The sequence below is a fragment of the Drosophila albomicans genome, chromosome 3, assembly GCF_009650485.2.
Source record: "Drosophila albomicans strain 15112-1751.03 chromosome 3, ASM965048v2, whole genome shotgun sequence".
In the NCBI taxonomy this organism is placed as follows: Eukaryota; Metazoa; Arthropoda; class Insecta; order Diptera; family Drosophilidae; genus Drosophila; species Drosophila albomicans.
This window is the reverse complement of record NC_047629.2, coordinates 434,205-454,698: the sequence shown is the minus strand read 5'-3', so window position 1 is coordinate 454,698 and position 20,494 is coordinate 434,205. Positions and strand designations below refer to the sequence as shown.

The following is a 20,494-nucleotide window of genomic DNA, read 5'->3' as shown; positions in this document are numbered from 1 at the left end:
AACTTCAATTAGCTCAGCGAGTCCATGACTTTTAATCAGTGTTCTTTATGCCACACGCATGCCACTGCTATGTGTGCAATAAATTAAGCCAGCAAGCAATTACAACAACAACAGCAACAGAAACTCAAAACGGGCGCACAAAGTTGCTTAGTGCGCTTTTCGGGGCGCCACAGTTGTGGCGCTAGTTGCGAGGCCACAACAACGAAATGAAGCTGACGTCGACGTCGACGCTAACGCTGAAGTCGTGTCGCCAAGATTTATTGGCTTGCCTATGCGTCGAGTTAAGTCTAGAGTCGACAATGACGAGGACGAGGACACAGTCCCTGCGGCTGTGGCAGAAACAGACGCAAACGCAGACGAGGACACGGACACACGGACCACAACAAGGTGCCTGGCCAGGGGCAAACGATTTCCTTTAGTTTCGGGTTCACACATCAGCGGACACGGACACGGACATGAACACGAACATGGCATTGAAATGCAAACGAAGTGTGGAACACTCCGCACCCTTCGCTTTGCCCCTCTCACTTGTGGCATCCATTACAATAACAAATAAATTGCAAATATGAATGCATCGAGTAAAAGACGGAGTTATGGCTGCGCGGTAAAGTTGACTATGAAAAAGTGTCCAAAGATTTATGCCCCAATGTTGTGTTTCCGCTGCCTTCCCCATCTCCTCTTCCTCACTTTCTCACTCTCTGGCTGCCTTTTTGGCAGCATCGTCAGCAGACATAAATGCGACACGGATGCGGATGCGAATGCAGTTGGTGGGGCGATAATAAGCTTCAAAAGCAGTGCCAGACGCCGAATGTAGACTTCATGTCTGTCCAACACACAAACACACACACTTCGCATCCTTACTGATGGCCACAATGTCTGCTGCCGACAGTCGACAGTCGCATCGAGGCTGACAGCAAATAAGACAACTGCAAATGGAGTAGGTGGCCTGCCTGCTCTATGCTCTCTCTCCATCTGAGTCTCGCGCTGTCTCTCATGTCCAGGCATAGACTTAAAATCTTTGATTTCCACTCTCTGCCAGGGACAGTAGTCGCAGACAGTAACGAGAAGTGTGAAATCTGACGGCTTACTGGCAATTAGGTGCCAAGCTAAAGAGTCAAGGTGTTTGCTGGCAATATGTTAGATTATGCGGCAATCGTTGAAATCTTTGGTATGGTTTGTTGTTGCGTCAAAAGGGATGCGCAAGGCAATCAATGCTTTTTATGCAAGAATACGAATATTCAATACGCGTTTGTGCAGACACTACGTATACGTAATTGTGAAAGATGTAGAGTAGATGTATATTTAGATTGTATATTGTCAAAGGAGTGAAATTTTGATTACTTGAGAAGTCTATTAGAAAAGTTCTTTTACACTCTGAACAATCTTTAACTATGCTTTCACTTGGCGTATACGTAATCAGTACCATAGCAGAGGTGGAGAATTTTAATTTTATTGTTACTTAACTAACTAAACAAGTTATTTGCTTAATAACTTTGTGAACCTCGCCACCATTCACAAAAAATCTTTCACTTGTCTAGATCTCTAAAGATCTTTAAGATGAATATATGTACGTAATTTGCGTATACGTAATCTGTGGAATAACTGCACAATCAGCTGCAGAAACAGTGACTTTTTAATTACAACAAATGAATACGTTATTGAATTGCAATTGACCTTTATCTCCTCTCTCTTCTTTTGCTTACGCAGGTGTCAGCTGGTCAGCATTTGCATTTGAGCGGCGACATGAAGAGCAACGTCTCTGTGGCCGCTCAGCAGGGCGTCTTCTTTAGCCAGCAGCATGCGGCACAGCAACAACAGCAGCCCGGCGGCAATAACGGCCCCAATCCGCAGCAACAGCAGCCGCATGGCGGCAATGCGGGCGCCAACGGCAGCAATGGCGGCGGCGGACCAAACGCTTCACAGCAGCAACAGCAGCAACCAAATCAAAACATGAACAATTCAAACGGTAAGCGTAAAATGCATAGATCGATAATGAATCTGTGATTTAATTATACTATTTTCCACACATTTTGCAGTACCCTCCGATGGCTTCTCTCTCTCCCAAAGTCAAAGCATGAATTTCACACAACAGCAGCAGCAACAAGTGGCCGCAGCGGCAGCAGCTGCTGCAGCCGCACAGCAGCAACAGGCAGCTGCCCAGCAACAACAACAGCAAGTGCCGCCCAACATGCGTCAGCGTCAAACGCAGCCGCAAACGGCGGCGGCAGCAGCAGCAGCGGCTGCCGCTCAAGCGCAAGCAGCGGCCAATGCCAACGGTCCTGGTGGCAATGTGCCGTTGATGCAGCAGCAGCAACAGCCGCCTGGCGGTGTCGGTGTTGGTGCTGGCAACGGCGTAGGCGTTGGCCCTGGACTGGGTGTTGGCGTAGGCGTTGGAGTTGGAGTGCCAGGTAACGCAGGTGGTCCCAACAATGGTGCAATGAATCCGCTTGGCGGACCCATGGGCGGCATGCCGGGCATGCAGATGGGCGGCCCAGGACCAATGAATCCCATGCAAATGAATCCCAATGGCGGTGCAACCAATGCCCAAATGATGATGGGCGGCAATGGCGGACCCTTACCTGCTGCCAATCAGGCCAAATTCCTGCAGCAGCAACAAATGATGCGCGCCCAGGCCATGCAACAGCAGCAACAGCAGCAGCAACAACAACAGCAGCACATGTCCGGAGCACGTCCTCCTCCGCCCGAGTACAATGCCACCAAGGCGCAACTGATGCAGGCGCAGATGATGCAGCAGACTGTCGGCGGTGGCGGAGGCAATGGCGGCGGCGTCGGTCGCTTCCCCAACAGCGCAGCGCAAGCGGCGGCCATGCGACGCATGACCCAACAACCAATACCACCATCCGGCCCCATGATGCGGCCCCAGCATGCGGCCATGTACATGCAACAGCATGGCGGCGCCGGCGGTGGTCCACGCGGTGGCATGGGCGGTGTGCCGGGCGGTCCGTATGGTGGTGGCGCCGGCGGTCCAATGGGCGGGCCTCAGCAGCGGCCGCCTAATGTGCAAGTGACGCCCGATGGCATGCCCATGGGCTCGCAGCAGGAGTGGCGACATATGATGATGACGCAGCAGCAGCAACAAATGGGCTTCGGCGGCCCAGGACCAGGTGCGCCGATGCGACAAGGACCCGGCGGCTTTAATGGAGGTAAGCTGATTGTAGCTGGGACCAATGAGCAATTGAATGCAACCATGTACATATACCTAGCTTAATGGGTGATATTTTAGTTTCACTTAACTGTCAACAAATATGTAGAGGGGAACTTTGTGCAACTACATTGAATTTTTTTTTTGCACGGAGACTTTGCAAGTGTCTCTGACTTTTCTTTTAAAGTAACTCTTTTTAGCTTACACTTTTATAATAGTCTCTTGATCACTCATAAAGTCACGATTATATATTTCAATTTATGAGATATTTTGAATATATAAGTATGTATGTATTTCGATATAGGAAATTTAGTTTTTGGTATACCTTAGTATTTTTGGTGTATTGTTTTGGTATTTGGTATATTTTAAATATAGAAGTCTATCGATATAGGAAGTATAGTTTTTGATATTTTATAGTATATTTGGGAATATTGTTTTTGTATATGTTTCATTTTATGGTATACTTTTTGAATGCAGAAATAGATCTACATATATAGAAAATATAGCTTATGTCATATTTTAATATTTTTTAACATTGTTTTAGTGTAATAGTGGATGTTATGTGTTAAATATAGAAGTATATTGACACAGAAATATAGCATTTGGAATATTTTAGTATTTTTGGTATATTGTTTCGGTGTATGTTTCACTTTGTGGTATATTTTAAATACATATGCATATTAATATTATAAATATAGCTTATGGTATATTTTATAATTGTTTCGGCATATTTATTTAATATATTTTAACAATAATTTAGCACTATTGTGCTATTATTGAAAATGAGTAGCGAATATCCCACCCTGGATTGTTGAGTTTTCTCGTCTGGTCATTCAATTGCTCATTTATTGCTGCTCTCTTTGCTATCACTTCTGGTGATCGTTTACTAATACTATTCTCTCGCATTTTAGGTAACTTTATGCCCAATGGAGCGCCGAATGCGCCTGGCAATGGACCCAACGGTGGCGGCGGCATGATGGGCGGCCCCAATGGACCACAGATGCAGCTGACGCCCGCCCAGATGCAGCAGCAGTTGATGCGCCAGCAACAACAGCAGCAGCAGCAACAACACATGGGACCCGGTGGAGGGAACAACATGCAGATGCAACAGCTGTTGCAGCAGCAGCAGAGTGCAGCTGGAGGTGGCATGATGGCCACACAGATGCAAATGACCAGCATGCATATGACGCAGACGCAGCAACAGTTGACGATGCAGCAGCAACAGTTTGTGCAGAGCAGCAGCACAACGACAACACACCAGCAACAGCAGATGCTGCAGATGAGCCAGAGCGGGCCAGGTGGCGGCGGACCCAACAACAACAACGGTGCACCACAGCCGGGTGGTGGCGGTGGTGGTGGTGTGGTGGGCAGCTCGGCGACCATTGCCAGCGCCAGCTCAATCAGCCAGACGATCAACTCGGTGGTGGCCAACTCGAATGATTTGTGTCTCGAATTCCTCGACAATCTGCCCGTCGACAGCAACTTCTCCACGCAGGATCTGATCAACTCGCTGGACAATGATAACTTCAACATACAGGACATCTTGCAGTAGATCCTCCGATTGCCTCCGATTGTCCTGCCAGTGCCAGTGCCAGTTGTTGTTCCAGTATAGAGTCCGAACTAGAAATAATACTAACCGACATCAACTACTAGCTACCAACACCAACACCTACAACCACAACCACCATCACCTTGGCCACCACCAATTGTTGCCTATTCGTTTTTGATTTGTTGCCTGTTGTTGTTATCGCCTAATCTCCTCCCCCTCCCTTCTCCCCCCGTGACCCCTTCCTATTTGTTACCGTGTGAATTTATAAGCGTGTTTCGATGTACTATAATTTCGGACTTCACTGTATTATTAGCCGCTAGAGTTGCCGGCTACGGTTGCCGCGCAACGACGGTCCAAGGTGGGCGGATGCTGGGCGTGGCAGGCGGCAGACATTCCATACTATATAGTATATATAGTACACACACATATGCAAATATATGCAACACAATTCGAACCAAGTGTGAGACGAAAATACAACCAAGATAACAAGAATTTCCCTCACACACACGCACACACAGATACACTAACTACGCCACACACAAAGAGAACTTAAACATTTGTACTTAATGCAATTGGCCACGCCCAGCGCACAGTCCGCCCATCCAACATTTTATTTTACTTAAGCAATGCCAGATAAACTAAAAAAGAAAACACAAAAAGAAAAACTAAAACAAAAACAAGAAGAAACAAAAAATGGAACCAACAGCAAATTTTTTAACAAAATGCAACAAGCAAAACAAAACTACAAAAAAAGAAAACATAGTTGTACATTTTATATTGTATTTAATTTTATTTAATTTTTTACATAAACGAGAAAATGCAAAAAGAAAAGAACAAAAAAACAGTAAAACGATAAAAGATGAAACTTGCAGAAATTGCAAAAGGAAAAAGCAAAAATATTGGTGATATTTTAATTGCTTAACACACACACATATATATACAAATATACACAAGCACACTCATACACATGCATAAATCAATTTGAGAAAAATTTAACTTAACAAAAAAAAAAAGGAAAACGAAAAAATACGAATGCCGCATGTTGTTGGAAAATGCAATATGAGAAATCAGAAAATCAGTTATTATTATTGTACATTATTTTTTTTAAAGAATTAATTTTAAATGGAATTTTTAAAAACGAGGAGCAAAAGTGCGATAAAAGCGCAAACCACAAAACATATTTAATACAAAATAATATATATATATACACACACATATATATAGAATTATATTACAATTATAATTATAAAATACTACGCGTAGTTTTTGGTAGTGAAAATCGTGCATAACGCCCTAAACATTAGTAGTTTGTTAAATAAATTTATATATATATATATATATATATATATATATATATATATATATATATATATATATATATATATATATATATATATATATATCTACACACATAAAATACATGCATATATACTTATATATATAGATATGTATGAACGATTTAAAAGTGGATGGTTGAATTCCTGTAAGAACAGCGCTAACAATTATTAAATGCGATATAAAAGCTGAATTGAGAAATTTAGCTAAATGCGTTTGGCATTTGGTGTTACCAAGTGACGCCTCTGCCACGCCCACAGCTATTCACAAAGAAAAAGAAAATAATAACAACAACAAGAAGCAATCAACAATAATGTTAAATACGAAGAGAGATTCCAGCTATGAAATTATTGTACGACATTTAATTAGCGCAATTCCATAAGTAAATAAAATAGTTCAGTTGAGAGGCCATAGACATTTTGAGAGCCACTTCCAAACACTCACTCACACACACACAAACACACATACATACAGCCAGTACATAACTAGAATATACATATGCAATAGACTATATAGATCAGACGGATCAACAACTCACTTACACAAACAACACGCCTAAAGAGAACGCGTAGCCCAAAGTATTTAAGCCGCAAAAACAAACAAAAACAAAAAGAAAGAAAAAGAAAACAACAAAAAGATAAAATAAAGCAAACAAAAAATAAAACACTAATAAAGAAGCAAAACAAAAATTATTATTAACTATTACAATTATTATAATATTAATAATACGCGAATTGTAGTTTGTAATTAATTATACGAAACAAATTTGTTTATAAAAAAAAGAAAGAAAAACGCAAATTATATATATTAAAAATAGTATATATACACATTATTATTATTACTATATACAATATGGCATATTATTATTACATATATATATAAATGAGAAAGCAAATTAGCAAGCTAATGATAGTTACTTGTATCCTTGGTGCCCCAAGTGGTGCCACAACAGCAGCCGCAGAGTAGCAGCAGCAACTATAGATGTTTGCCACCAATCAAACCAGAGCGTAATGATCAGATGCAACACGATATCAATTAAAAGCAAAAACAGCTGCCAACAGCAAATGAAATCTTTAACAATTTACAAACCAAATTAATCAAATGAATGAAAACACGAAACTCAAAGCGAAGCAAATGAAAATTTAGTAAATTTTGCTCATCATTTCATATTTCTATGATTTTGAATTAAGTGTTAAAAATTTTTAATTTTGCTGCTTCCTTCCGGTTTGTTTAATTCATTTTATCACATTAATTGGTGTATAAGTCCCTTGGTTTATCGTTACATTGTTCTCTGGGTTGAGCAGCAAAATTTGTGTGGCAATATTATCGAAATTGTACGAAATACGAATTATTATGCCAACAAACAAAAACCATTTGTAGATTTTCTTTCACATATTAAGGAAACCAGACAAAAAGAAAATAACAAAATAAAATAGTAAAATATTACTTTTGTAAATAAATAAACAAAATTTTTTATTTCACTTGGATACTTTTCTCTAAAACGATTTTGGTCGTTTGATTGTTTTTTAATCTTTCCAGCAAAGAAATTTAGTTTGATTATGATTCTCCAGGTTACAAGCCATTTTAATCCAAATATATTTTCATTACTTTACTTTTACTGAAAAATTACAAGAGCTGAATTCTTAGATGATTTTTTTATGCCAATCGATAGAGTTGGTCCCGGTGATCCTCGCAATAGGTGTCCTTTATAAATGTGGCAGGAAAAACCCGGCATATTTTCTAAAAATTATCCTTTTTGCAACCTCAAAGTATGCAATACTCAATTAAATACTTACAATGAAAAGAAACCGTTTAAATTAAAACAGGAATTTTATTATTATTATCGTTTTTTTTTTTGTAAATTCAAAAGGATCTTGTCGAGACTTACCTTTTTGTAATTCCGAAAATTAGTTATAGCGATTGTAGTCCAAAGACTTTAAGGAAATTCTTATAAAATTATCCACAATTTTTTTTAAGGTTGGTATAGAAAAGTGGCCAAAAATTTCAAAAATTGACTTATTTCGGCCATTTGAAGAAGGATTTTGATGTCCTTTGGCACAAAATTTGCTCATATGAATACTGACTAATTGGTTTTCTTTAAAGGACGAAAGTCCTTACAGGACTCGAGATAAAATTACTTTTTTGTAAACAGATAATTGCAAATATCTCTGCCACATCCTGTCTGATCCTTTCGGATCCATGTTTTTTTAATGCCAATCGATAGAGCTGGACCTTGTGATCCTAGCAATATGTGTCCTTTGAAAATGTGGATGGATTAAGCCGAGATATAGCATATTTTCTACAAAAAATCCTTTTTGTTTCCTTAAAGTATGCATGTGGTGTCAATTTCAAATTTGCAATTTTTATGTTACCTTATTGTAATCAGGATAATTAGATCGATTGTCATTCAAGAACTTTAAGGGAAAATAAGGTTGTGGCAACGAGCCAGCGTGAATTTTAACAGAACGATATTTTTCTAAAGCCTTTTGAGCCATCATCATCGACACATTGCTTCATATTACATGGCAAATTGAAAGAAATTAACTACGACTCCAACTTTCTTTCGCAACAATTATTTTCAAACTGGTATATTTCGTAGTATATTTTAAATGTAGTACTCAATCATCAATATAGTTATACCAAATATAATATATATATAAATATAGTATATTCTAGTATTTTGTGATATATTAATTTGTTATATTTTTCGTATAATACCATAGTGTTTTTTTTTTATTCAACATTTTCGATAGTAGAAGTAATTGCTTAAATTTGCCAGTGAATGCAAATATTGAAAATAAAATATTGAATTCATTCGTATTTATTGATTTCTTTATTCGCATGTTCATAATACATAATTGCATATTTTATGACTTATAATAAATATATATATTTATATTCCATAAAGTGTGGGTATGTGTGTGTGCTTCAATTGTTTAACATTAATAATGTGTGTAGTATAGTATGCATATATTTAATAATAATTCTCGCTCTTTCACTTCGCATGTTCTCGGTAAATGTACGTTTCTAAATGTATGTAGGTATGTAACAAATGTAATTGTATTAGTAAAATTATATAGTTTTACAAAGTTAGGACTTGGATGAGCACTTGACATGGATATCTGTCCTTCGAAGTTAACCCAGACTTAAACGTGAAGCAAAGCTCGAAGGCTCAAATTAAACGTTAGCAAATTGGCAATATTGGGGGTACTCGAATGTTTATAACGATACTGTTTCAACTAAAAACAATTTACAAATAATTATAAACTATTGCGATAACTAAATAGTGTGCTAAATCTAATTAGAAGCTAGCTTTGCGAATCTATTTATGTAAATACATATATATGTTTATAAATGTGTTCGTAGGTGTGTGTGTGTGTGCATTTGTGTGTATATGCGTATGTGTCGGGCTTTGTTTAATAACTTTTCAACACTTAGATGCTAGTGCTTAGGTGCGGCCTGCCAATTTTAAATGTTATACATAAGTATTTCGGTTATTATTAATTAATGAATTCATTTTTACTCATTATTTGCGACTCGTTTTTTATGTTTTAATAAACAGTTTTAAATGCGCCACGCTTTAGCTTTTGCCTGTTTTGCTCTAGTTGAGTTACCATATGAATCAATTCAATGATCAATTGCAATTTCTAGTCAATCAATGAATTGCATTGTTTAATGTTTTCATGATGCACTGCTGCATGGCTTGCATGCAATAAAATCAGCCTTAGTTATAATAATTGTTACTAGTGAAATACCCATTTCAAACATCATTTCTCTCTTCATCTTCTTCTTTTACTTTTCATCCGATTATAAAAGATGGTTTCAATATTGTAATATTTGCGGCAAGTAAGTGCAAATATATTTTGGTGAGAACCTCTTTCAGTTATTTGTTTGTAATACTTTAGCAAGTTAAAGTTTCTCTCTAAAAAATAAGTATACAAAAAACAGTGTTTAAAATAAATTTCTAAAACTGTAAATTTTACTAGCAAACATCTCATGACTTTAATTGGATCAATTTGCAAGTTTTCAATGTTAAATATTATATTTAAAAACGCGATTATTTTGCTTCAATTTACTCCCGATTAGAAATAGTTACTTGACTCGACTTCAAAATTCGACTAAATGCGCAAATATTCAAATATTTTCATTATTATCAATATTATTATTATTATGTTTTTTTTTTTGTTGTTGTGTTGCACTTCATTGCAGCTATATAAAACATACACTACAATTTAGATTAATTTTAAATGGTGAGTTTTATATGTTTGTAGGTTTATTTGATTTGTGCATTATAGTATGTCATTTGATTGAATGATTAATGGATGGATACTGAAGAAAAGCACTAGCCCTCCCCTTGCAACACTCCACACTTAAAACATATTAACTTTTTATTTTGTTTTTGCTGTTTTTGTTGCGAAAATAATTGTACATTTATTGTACAGACATTTACGAATTTTCCTTTGATTATTTGCACAACAAACACAAATACAATTTTCGCTTTTGATGCTCGAAAACAAACTAAGAAAATTGAAGAGAAAATAGCTCAGTTTGCTTTCAATCTATTAATGACTATACTATTTATCTACATACGTATATTTTAATGTAGATTGAAGATATCTTATATATTGCAATCATGTTTGGATTGGCGATTAAAATATTTTCCTTCCCTTTTCCTTTCTGCTGTCGTACATAAATTTATATCACACGCAATAAATACAATAAAAATTATAATAATATTTCTTTGTTTTGATTGAAATGAATCAAATCGAAAATAGTGCCAGAAATTGTCTAATTCATTTGTCGTAGCTTTTCTAATTGCTCATTAAAATGCATATGAAATATTTGTTTTAATTTTCGCTTTTGGTTTTTTTCTCGTTACTTATTAATATACATCGATAGCATTCGCATTCGCTTTCGCACTTGACTTGCAGTTAACAATAAATCGAAAGTTGAACATGTTGCTGGCAACATGTTGCCAACGGTGCGCACAGTGCACTGCAGTGGGGGTGACAGAGTGTATGTGTGTGTGTGTATGTGTGTGGATGCATTTCGAGTGCAGCTATTCGTTGTGAATGGCAATGACTGGTTTTGACGTAACACTAATTAACGTTTTAACGATTTGGCAAATGATTATTTATCGATACTTCGATCGCTGTTGTTACAGCCAGCTTATGTTGCTGCCACACTTTAGTGCAACCTGTGATGATTGGCCTTGGGCATGGCGCCTACAATGCGCACACGGCCCAAGGTGCCTACTGCGCCAGCGCCAGCGCCACCAGACAGCCGCTGATGCTGCTGTTGTTGTTGCTGCTGTTGCTGCTGTTGTTGCTGTTGCAGCAATTGCAGTTGCTGCCGGTGACGCTGCTGCTGCTGCAGTAGCATATGTTGCTGCTGCTGCTGCTGTTGTTGCTGCACTTGCTGCTGCTGCAACAGTTGTTGCTGCTGCTGCTGTTGCTGCTGTGGATGATACTGAGGCGCATGCTTGGCATCGTTGCAATCACAAAATTGCGGCGGCGGTGCCAGCACCAAGTTTTCGGTGCACAGCTGCAAATTGTTGTTGCCCGGCTGAGGCACAGCAGCGGCGGCAGCAACAGCAGCAGATGGCACTGCCACCAACTGGCCGCTGGGCAGCATGCCCACAATATGCGTGGCCAACTGCTGCTGCTGCTGCTGTGGATGCTGTGGCGGCTCACCATCGCTGTCCGCCTCCAATGGCGGCGGCAATTGCACCAAGGACACAGCCGAGCTGCGTGTGGCACCGCGTTGCATAGCAATGGCTGCCGCCTGTTTGCGCGTCAGCGAATTGTGGCGCTGGAACGCCTTGGCGGGCGGTGAGGGACTCAGCTCTCCATCGTCGTCCTCCAGATCCGAACGCTGCTCCATTTCGGAGTCATGTCCCTTGTGCAGCTGCTGTTGCTGCTTAGCTACCAAGGCGGCAGTACTGGCGCCACCGGCGGCGGCTGCTTTGGCTTTTAGGATTTGCTGCAAGTGTTGCTGGTGTGCCAGTTGTTGCTGCTGCTGTTGCAGTATCTGCTGTTGGGTGGCAATCAGCTTGATGTTAGGATTCGATTGATGATGCAGCTGCTGTTGCTGCTGCTGCAGAAGTTGCTGCTGCTGTTGTTGCTGATGATGATGCACGTTCGGTATGCGTCCCAGCACTTGTGGAGTAAGCACTGCCTGATTAGGCTTGACATTCTCCTGAATACTCGCATTTGCTACAGCTACTGCTACTGCTGTTGCTGGCAGCTTGTTGTTTGCAACAATTGTCGCTGACGGCTTGCTGCTCAGCTGCTGCTGTTGCTGTTGTATGACTGGAGCATGTTGCTGCTGCACCAATTGCTTAACTGTCAGCGTGGTTGTTGTGTTAACGTTGCTGTTGCTGTTACTGTTGTTGTTGTGATTGCTGCTGGCATTTTTGTTGAGATTGCCGCTGGTTGCCTTTGTGGCTGCCTCATAGGCAGCTGCAACATGCGCCACATTTGTGCTGACATTGCTATTGCTATTGGGGCTGTTGCTGCTGCTGATTTTCATGTTGCCAGTGGCGGGGCCAATGCTGATGGTTGTCTTCGACATTGGCTTCACTGGCGTATCGGGAATGGTCTTGGGCTCCTCAACAATGGTCACGCTTGGCTTCTTCTTGATGGTATCCGTGGGTTTGCTCATGTTGCCACCAACTGTTGTCACCAACTCCTGATCGCTGCTTACGCCAGAGCTGCTGTTGTCGCACTCGTCCTCGCCATGTGCTGCCTGCTGTGGCTGCAGCAGTTGCTGCGACTGCTGTTGCTGTTGCTGCTCGTCTTCCTTTTTGAGAAAACCATTCGGTGAGGACTTGGAGGTCTTGAGATTGCTGCGTATGCGTTGAATTTCCTCCACTGACAGTGAATGGGATATCGAGGCGCCTGATCCCGATCCAGAGGCAGAGCTGCTGCCACTAAAAAGAAGGGAAGAAAAAGGGAATGAGAGAGTGAGTTTGACTAGCAATATGACGGACTTACCTGGCTTGGCTGTTGCCACTTGTCTCGGGCACATCGAAGAGCGCTATCTTTTCGTTGAGCTTTGTGTTGCGAGCCACCAGAATTGAGTTCTCATCCTCGCCATCCGATTCACTGCAGCTATAATCTGGCTCGGGAATTGGTGGCGCTGGACCTGCATTTGCTGTTGGATTGCCATTGGCCTGTTGCTGTTGTTGTTGTGCTGGTGCTGGCGGCGGTTGCGGCGCCGGCGGTGGCGGAGCTGGTGGCGATTGCGTGCTTGGCGCAACTGCTGCTGCAGCTGGTGCTGGTGGTGGTTGCTGCTGTTGCTGCACCTGTGGCGCTGCATAGTGTGACGCCAGAGGGGCGACACTAACTTGAGGTCGCAGCTGTGTGGGCGCTGCATATTGACTAACATGTTGTTGCTGCGCTTGCTGTTGCTGTTGCTGCATTTGCATTTGTTGTTGCTGCTGCAATTGTTGTTGTTGCTGCTGCGAGCTAGCTGAGTTCTCCTGCGGTGGCTTCTCCTGCGCCTGCCTTAGCTTCCAGGCCATCACGTTACGCAGTTCCTGCGGCGACGCATAGATCTTGGCATTAGCCGATGGATTGAAGCTGCTCTGCACCCCGTCAATAGCAGCCGAGGTGACAGCATCGTTCTCTGCCCGCTTCTTCAACTTCTGCTGCAAGGAAATTGTGCTCTCGTACTCCGAGACACTGCTGCGTGTCTCCACCTTGACCACCTGGCCAACTGGCGGCGGCGGCGGTGGATGATTTGGTGGCGGCAACACAGCTGCTCCAGCATTAGCCTTGTCCTTGTCGCCTGTGGTATTCAGGCGCTGCAGCGAGGCATGCAACGTGGCCACATCGTCCTGCGAGTGATGCCCCTTGCCTGCTGCCTGCCAGATAGATGACGCTGAACCGTGCAGCTGTGGACCATGCAAGTCGGGCGTCGAATGGAAACGCTTGAGGTCGCGTCCGCTGCCACTGCCCGCTACGCCGCCCACGGTGGGCGTGGCCACTGGCTTGCCACGCAGCGTGCCGCTGCCGTGTTTGGTGCGCGCCGTCTTGCGCTTCATCTCAGCCACGCTGCCATAGACGGTCGGTCCAGTTCGCATGGGCGAACCATTGGCCGCGGGGGGCGTGGCTGCGCCGCTGTCGGTACCCGACTGGAAGCGCGAGCTGGTCATCATGGTAGCATAGCGACTGGCATTCGAGTTGGCGCTGCCTTCGCCCTGCTGACGCTGGAATAGTTCCTCCAGCTCGGCGGCCGTGATGCGACTCGATGTCGGCCTCGCCTTGATGCTGGCCGTGCGCAGCTGCACGGGCGTGCCCGGATGCGTGGGCGTGGGTGTGGCAATGGACTCAACCGAATTCGATTTGGTGTGCGGCACTTCGTCCTGCTCCTTCTCGCCCCCATTCTCGAGGCCAGCGACCATTGACTTGGCCCTGGCACGTCCCACACTCAGCGTGGTCTTGGGATCACGTCGCGGCGGCATCGGCGCCATGCGCACACTTCCTCCAGCGCCCGGGGCATTGCTGCCGCCAGCCGCATGGCTGCCCGGTCCCATGGACATCTTGCGCGGCAACGTGGCGCACTGGCGATGTGCACTCTGCGGCGTGCTGGGACCACTGGACAGATGCTGGCTACCGGCACGAGCGCCACTGGGCAGATACTGGGCGGTGGCCTGCATCTGCAGCGGGAACTGAGGCGAGACCACCGTCATGTTGACCAGCGCGCCAGCGGAGCGTATCATCTCCACCACCTGCTCATGGGAAGCGGCACTTACGTCCTCGCCGTTGATGGTGAGCAGAAAGTCACCCGGACGCAGTCCGGCCATGTCAGCGACGCCACCGGGATCCACATCGTCCAAGTATTGCAGTGCCGGAAAGCGCTCTGATGGACGCAGCTGCATCAGCTGCGAGCTGGCCTTGGCGCCACGCAATATAAAACCAAATCCGCGCTTGGCGCGATGCAACACCACCGAGCGTGGCGCATTGTATGCGCTGAAAATGAAAAGGGCAGGAATTAACAACAGTAAAGAACTGGATAGGATTTCATCACTTACCCCTTCTTTATGCGCGGCGCTGTGGCGCTGCTGTACTGTCCAATGGAGTTGTTGCCGACTCCAATGCCATTGCCCTCTGGTTGCTGCTGCTGCGGTTGCTGCTGTTGCTGCTGGCTGGAACCGTTGCTGGCCATCGAGAGCGACGGCGATTGATGGGGCTGCTGCAACAGTGTGCTGGAGCTGCCCGAGTGGCCGCCGAGACTCAGCTGCGGTGACCCTTGGTAGGAGGATTGCTGCTGCTGTGGCTGCAGCGGTGCCTGCTGTGGCGCCATTCCCGTGCTGGCGGTCATCACGTTGGTGATGTGCTTCTGGCGCAGATTCACCTCCTGCACACAGTCGGCCGGAAAGAAACCGGATTGATTGGTGCCCCTCACATAGCCCTCGAGCAGTCCGCAGTCGGTGCTCCCCACCACCTCGATGACGTCGCCCGGTTGCAGGCGTATGTGGCCAACTGTGTTGCCAGCATACGGCTCCATGCAGACCACCGTGGTGCTGGGATGGCCAATAGAACAGGCGGCCGAATCGGAGTTCGTGCCCACGCCGGAGGAGTCGCTAATGATGTCGCTGGTGTCGCCCAGCGATTTATCTGTGTGGATGGCAGAAGCGGAAATGGAATGTCAGTTCAACTGCTAGAAGATGCATCGGTAAATGTTTGGCCAGGATAACGACAAAACAACACTTAAGATGACGACAGAGAACTCATGCAGAATGCTAATGCTTCGTGTGGACTGAGCACACATTAAAAGTTAATCAAGTATGGGGAGAGAGAAAGAGACAGAATGGGAAGGCAGCTCAGGATGCAACTGCAGCTGAGTAAAGTTATTCAAGCAAAAGCGAACGGATGCACTCATGAGTATATGGTTACATTCGTATTTGAGGTTGAGATGGACGACGTGAGCATGGAATATGTATAACGAATAGTTTGAAGAGAAATTATAAGTAAACTATACGCTTAATGAAATTCAAAGATCAAAATATGTGCTACGTTATAAAATTATACTGAATCAAAGAATGGGCGCATTCAGAACGTAATTTTAATCAGTAATCAACAAATTCTTATGAGGATTGAAAAAATTTAAGAATTAAATTAAGAATATAAGACACATAAAAATTAAATATTTTCGTGATTCTTTTGTGTGACTGTCGGAAATTTCCTGCTGAATTAAAAAATTAGTGATCTGGTATCATGATTACTAATCAGAATTATCTGATGAGTTCGCCCAGTATAAGAATAATATTGGAATACACTTAAAGCAAATAATAATTTAAATATACATATATTGTTTTGCAAATAATATTAAGTTATTATAATTATCCATTACTCTCTTATCGCCCATCATTAATAAGCATCCTTCAGAACCATGCACATGTACATATATACATATGTTATATATTTCTTATATCCTAGTTAATCTTAACTGAAAGACATGCTTAATAAAGTTATTTATGATTTTTATACTTAGCCTCTTCGTGTGCTTAGAACATACTCATCAGAGTTAAAATAGGAACAGAAGTAATGCAATTTTATGTACAGTGTACATATAATACAAATATAGCTTAAAATCATAAGTAAATCCTAGTCTAATCTCAAAGTTAATGTATGAGTTAAATTAAAGTTAACTTAGCTTCATTTCGAATTGTGGAAAAATCAAAGTAGAGTAAAATGCGATTACCTGTCACAATGCTGATGTCATCCTCGTGCGAACGATGTCCGGAGGAGCCTTCGGAAAGACTTGAACTGGCTGAGCTGTAGGCGCCCATCATGTGCTCCGAGGGACATGGCGAGGGCGGGCCATGCAGCTGCAGATGCGGCTGCTGGTGCTGGTGGTGCAGATGCTGGGCATGCTGATGGTGCGGATGCGAATGCGGGTTCAGTTGCTGCAACTGCTGGCGTGATAGTGTGCCCATCAGGCTGCCACCGTTCATACCATTTGCACCTGATCCCATTTGGCTTGATCCGTGCCCTGGCCCCGCAACTGCACCGCCAAGACCACCGGCAGCGGCAGCAAGCAGCGCAGCCCCAGCTGCCCCATTGGCGCTCAGCCAACCGATGCCCGAGCGGCGCTTCGGATTGTAGCGCGGAGGTCCCCGGAAGGGTACTAAGTAAGGAGTAGGATATATCTCTGTGAGTGTGGGTATATATTTTTTGTGTTTGTTGTTGTTGCTGTTTGAGAGTGTGTGTGAGTTAGTTGATGTCAATGTTGTTCCTGTGGTTATTTTGTTGTTCGTTCTGCAGTCGGCAGTCGAGCTGAATTTATGTGTCGTAGCAGACGGCAGTGGTACAAGGGGAAAAGTTAGCCATAACATATACGAGTATTTGCTGATTATGATTATGTGTTGTTGTCGCATCTGTAGCACTGATTCACCGACCAATGCCTTCTTGACATTAACCAAATATTTAAAAGTAAAATAAGCTGCGATTTTTATCTCGTTTTGTCATAAAAAGAGTGACCATCAATGTGGCGTACCAAAAATTGTCATAGATGGCGCCACATTTGCGTAATCAGCTGTTGCTAATGAGAATTTTGTGTACTAGCAAAATGTTTGTTCAATGTCATTTTTGAGTGGAGCAACTTCTCGCAATTGATAACAGCTAACAACAATGTTATTAATACGTATTTTCATTGTTTGGTAGTACAGTTTGTTCATCTCCAACTAGCGTTTGCTACTCGAAACTAAAATTTAAGGATTGAAAGAAAAAGAGAACAAGTTCCTAGCGGGCCTTGGCCATTACCAATTGGGAACTAACACTCAGTATGAGGATACGCCAAAAAAAGTGAGTATACGCAAATTTGGCACACACACACATGTAGACACACAACACATTTACTTACTGTACTTACGGCTCTTTTTGTATAGAAAGAGGATGCCTTGATAGAAACGAGCGGTTAGAAAAAGCAAAATAGAGCAAAATAAGGACATTCTAGGAATGACCTAAAAAGCAAGCTCGCTAAACGTATGAAGTAGTATGAAACATGTAGGTTATGTAGTATGTTGTATGAATATGGAAATTCGATAACGGTAACGATAACAATAACTATAACATGTAACAAAACATAGAGCAAGACAGAGAGAAATTGAAACGAGTTACAGTTACAATTATTATATAAATATACACTATTTAAAAAGAGAGAGAGTGATATATATAGAGAAAATATCTGAATAAAAGTTGACAAGCAAATGCATATATTTTATACATATACAGATATACATAAAGAGATAGATTGTTTGATTATTATATATTTTTGGAGCCAGAGTCTTATGAAATGATTTGATGATGATACCTGAGATGAAAACTGTTTGAAGTGTCGTTTTGAAACTGAACTAAATCGATTGGAAATTGGGTTTACAATTTAATATGACAAAATCAACTAGAAATCGAACTATCTATATGGAAATAGCTTGTGACTGAGTGGAGGAAATACTATGAGATAAAAACCAATACTTCAACGATAAAAGAAATGGAAATTGGGATGGATGATTTAGAGGGGATTAACAAAAGCGTTGACTGAGATATGAGTAAAAAGTACGATGTCAATGTCAAGTACGAGTCGATAGCAAAGATATTAATCAGTTTGCTTGTGAGTGTCTGTGTGAATGAGATTTGAATGATGTGGGTTGAGGCTCTTGCACACTCACCGATATCCTCGGATTTGTAGTTCTCAATGATTTCAGCGAGTTCCAAGTTACCGGCGATGACAGCGACCTAAGGGAATAGAATCGATCATATTAGGCCGGAATGTTACCAAAAGCAAAGGTTAGCAAAATTATTGGATGGACTACAAGCAAAGACTACGTGGAAAAAGTACCAGAAAAGTACTACAAATTACGACTACAAGTTAATTAATTATTGAATTATCATTATTTGTATGTTTGTAGATAAAAAGTGTTTCAAAATTAATGATTAGTCTTAGACTATTGATAAAAAAGAAATTATTCGAATTGAGTAAAATTTTGTGTTGTTGTTGGTTTGTTTTTAAATACCTGATAGGGAGTTTGGTTGGCAAAGTTCTGGGCACCGCGTTGTGCGCCGCGAAAGAGAAGCATTCTAGCACAAGCCTCTTGGTTGTTAACAGCGCAAACATGCAAAGGGCTGTTACCGGACGCATTGCGTCCATCCATGTCAGCACCGTAGAACAACAAGTGCTCCAAGTGCTGCACCAGGCCATGCCGACAGGCCTGATCACAATTACAATAGTTAGGCAAGCGTTTTAAAGTTAGACAGAGTCAATATCAAAAAATATAAATAAATAAGAGAAAAAACAGCAAATTCAATTAGCAAATTGTTCAATCTCAAATCGAGAGAGAGAGTGAGAGTAGAAGAGTGAAAGTGATAGAGAGACCCAGGCACCAGCACCAGCAGTAGACTTCAAATAGCATTATTATCAATCATTATGCCTTCACGAAGGTGGGAGACGGTGGCGGGGTCACATTAACCAATTGTATTAGCTTAGAGTATATACTGCCACCGAGTTTACCTGATGCACTTCGTTCCAGCCTTGGGTGTCCTGTATGCCCAGCGTGGCATGATCGTGCAATAGACTCTCTGTGATCTTTGCCTCGCACTTGCGTGTTATCGATATATACAGAGGCGTTATGCCACGCCCATCTCGATAATTAGGCGAGGCGCCCAGCTCAAGCAGTGTGCTGATAAATTAGATAAACACAGCGTTAGTATGAAACTAAAAGGTGCATTCAAAGTGCATTGCACTCACCTGACCGCCTCGAGGGAATCGTGTTCGACGGCTCGATGCAACGCCGTGGTTCCATCCTTGGTGCGATAATCCAACAGAGCACCGCCATTGACCAGAGCAATGAGCAGCTTGTTGGGCTTCTTGGCGCCCGTGGCCACCGACAATGGCGTCTCGCCGCTCTCCGAGCAATGGAAATTCGGATCCAAGCCCTTAGCACACATTTTGGCTATCTTCTCCACGTGCCCACCATTGATGCATTCCAGGAAGCGACGCAAATTGGCGCGTGTGTGCAAAGCTTTTAGCTGGCGCTCATCCAGAGTGAGCATCTTGTAGACACGTCGCTTATACTTGAGCTGCACACACAACGACAAAGGTTAGTTAAAGAAACACACACAGAAAATCTATTTACACTGACCTCCAGATATCCAACGGGTCCATTGAAAGGATAGTCGCCCAGTCGTCGCTCTTCGTCCAGGAATTTGCCAGCCTTGCCATTTGAGGGGGGCGCAAAGAGGCCATAGTTGAAGCTCTCCTTTAGCTCCTGTAAAAAGAAATAGGAAGTGGAATGAGTGTGAGTCGCACAAATCGTGTCTAACTGCACTCTGAGTGCTCCACCCGTCCATCAGGTGTGTCATTTTCGTTCTCGTTCACGTGCTCAAGTTGTTCATTTTCACACGCACACACTCGTACATTCACTCATACAAAAGACTTCCTGC

General features: G+C 42.7%; 2 protein-coding genes across 13 annotated transcripts in view; one reads left to right on the top strand and one right to left on the bottom strand.

The window, feature by feature from the left end:
• The window catches only part of LOC117572796 (neurogenic protein mastermind), a 97,295-nt gene extending 90,432 nt beyond the window's left edge, over window positions 1-6,863 (top strand). For all 3 annotated transcript variants that reach the window (XM_034255899.2, XM_034255900.2, XM_052005984.1), the window contains 3 exons: window positions 1,708-1,966; window positions 2,037-3,164; window positions 4,075-6,863. In XM_034255899.2, coding sequence (XP_034111790.1) covers window positions 1,708-1,966; window positions 2,037-3,164; window positions 4,075-4,715 — 2,028 coding nt within the window. In that variant the 3' untranslated portion in view covers window positions 4,716-6,863. The remainder of the gene's footprint in view (window positions 1-1,707; window positions 1,967-2,036; window positions 3,165-4,074) is intronic.
• A 2,003-nt stretch (window positions 6,864-8,866) lies between these two features.
• Window positions 8,867-20,494, bottom strand: part of LOC117572799 (SH3 and multiple ankyrin repeat domains protein 1) — a 77,849-nt gene continuing 66,221 nt past the window's right edge. For 4 of the 10 annotated variants that reach the window (XM_052005973.1, XM_052005976.1, XM_052005975.1 and 1 more), the window contains 9 exons: window positions 20,194-20,319; window positions 19,800-20,131; window positions 19,563-19,731; window positions 19,069-19,263; window positions 18,724-18,790; window positions 16,758-17,183; window positions 15,085-15,670; window positions 13,043-15,022; window positions 8,867-12,978 (listed from right to left, as the gene is read on the bottom strand). In XM_052005973.1, the coding sequence (XP_051861933.1) occupies window positions 11,235-12,978; window positions 13,043-15,022; window positions 15,085-15,670; window positions 16,758-17,183; window positions 18,724-18,790; window positions 19,069-19,263; window positions 19,563-19,731; window positions 19,800-20,131; window positions 20,194-20,319 (5,625 nt within the window). In that variant the 3' untranslated portion in view covers window positions 8,867-11,234. The remainder of the gene's footprint in view (window positions 12,979-13,042; window positions 15,023-15,084; window positions 15,671-16,757; window positions 17,184-18,723; window positions 18,791-19,068; window positions 19,264-19,562; window positions 19,732-19,799; window positions 20,132-20,193; window positions 20,320-20,494) is intronic. The other 6 variants (XM_052005980.1, XM_052005981.1, XM_052005977.1 and 3 more) reach the window with 3 other exon arrangements.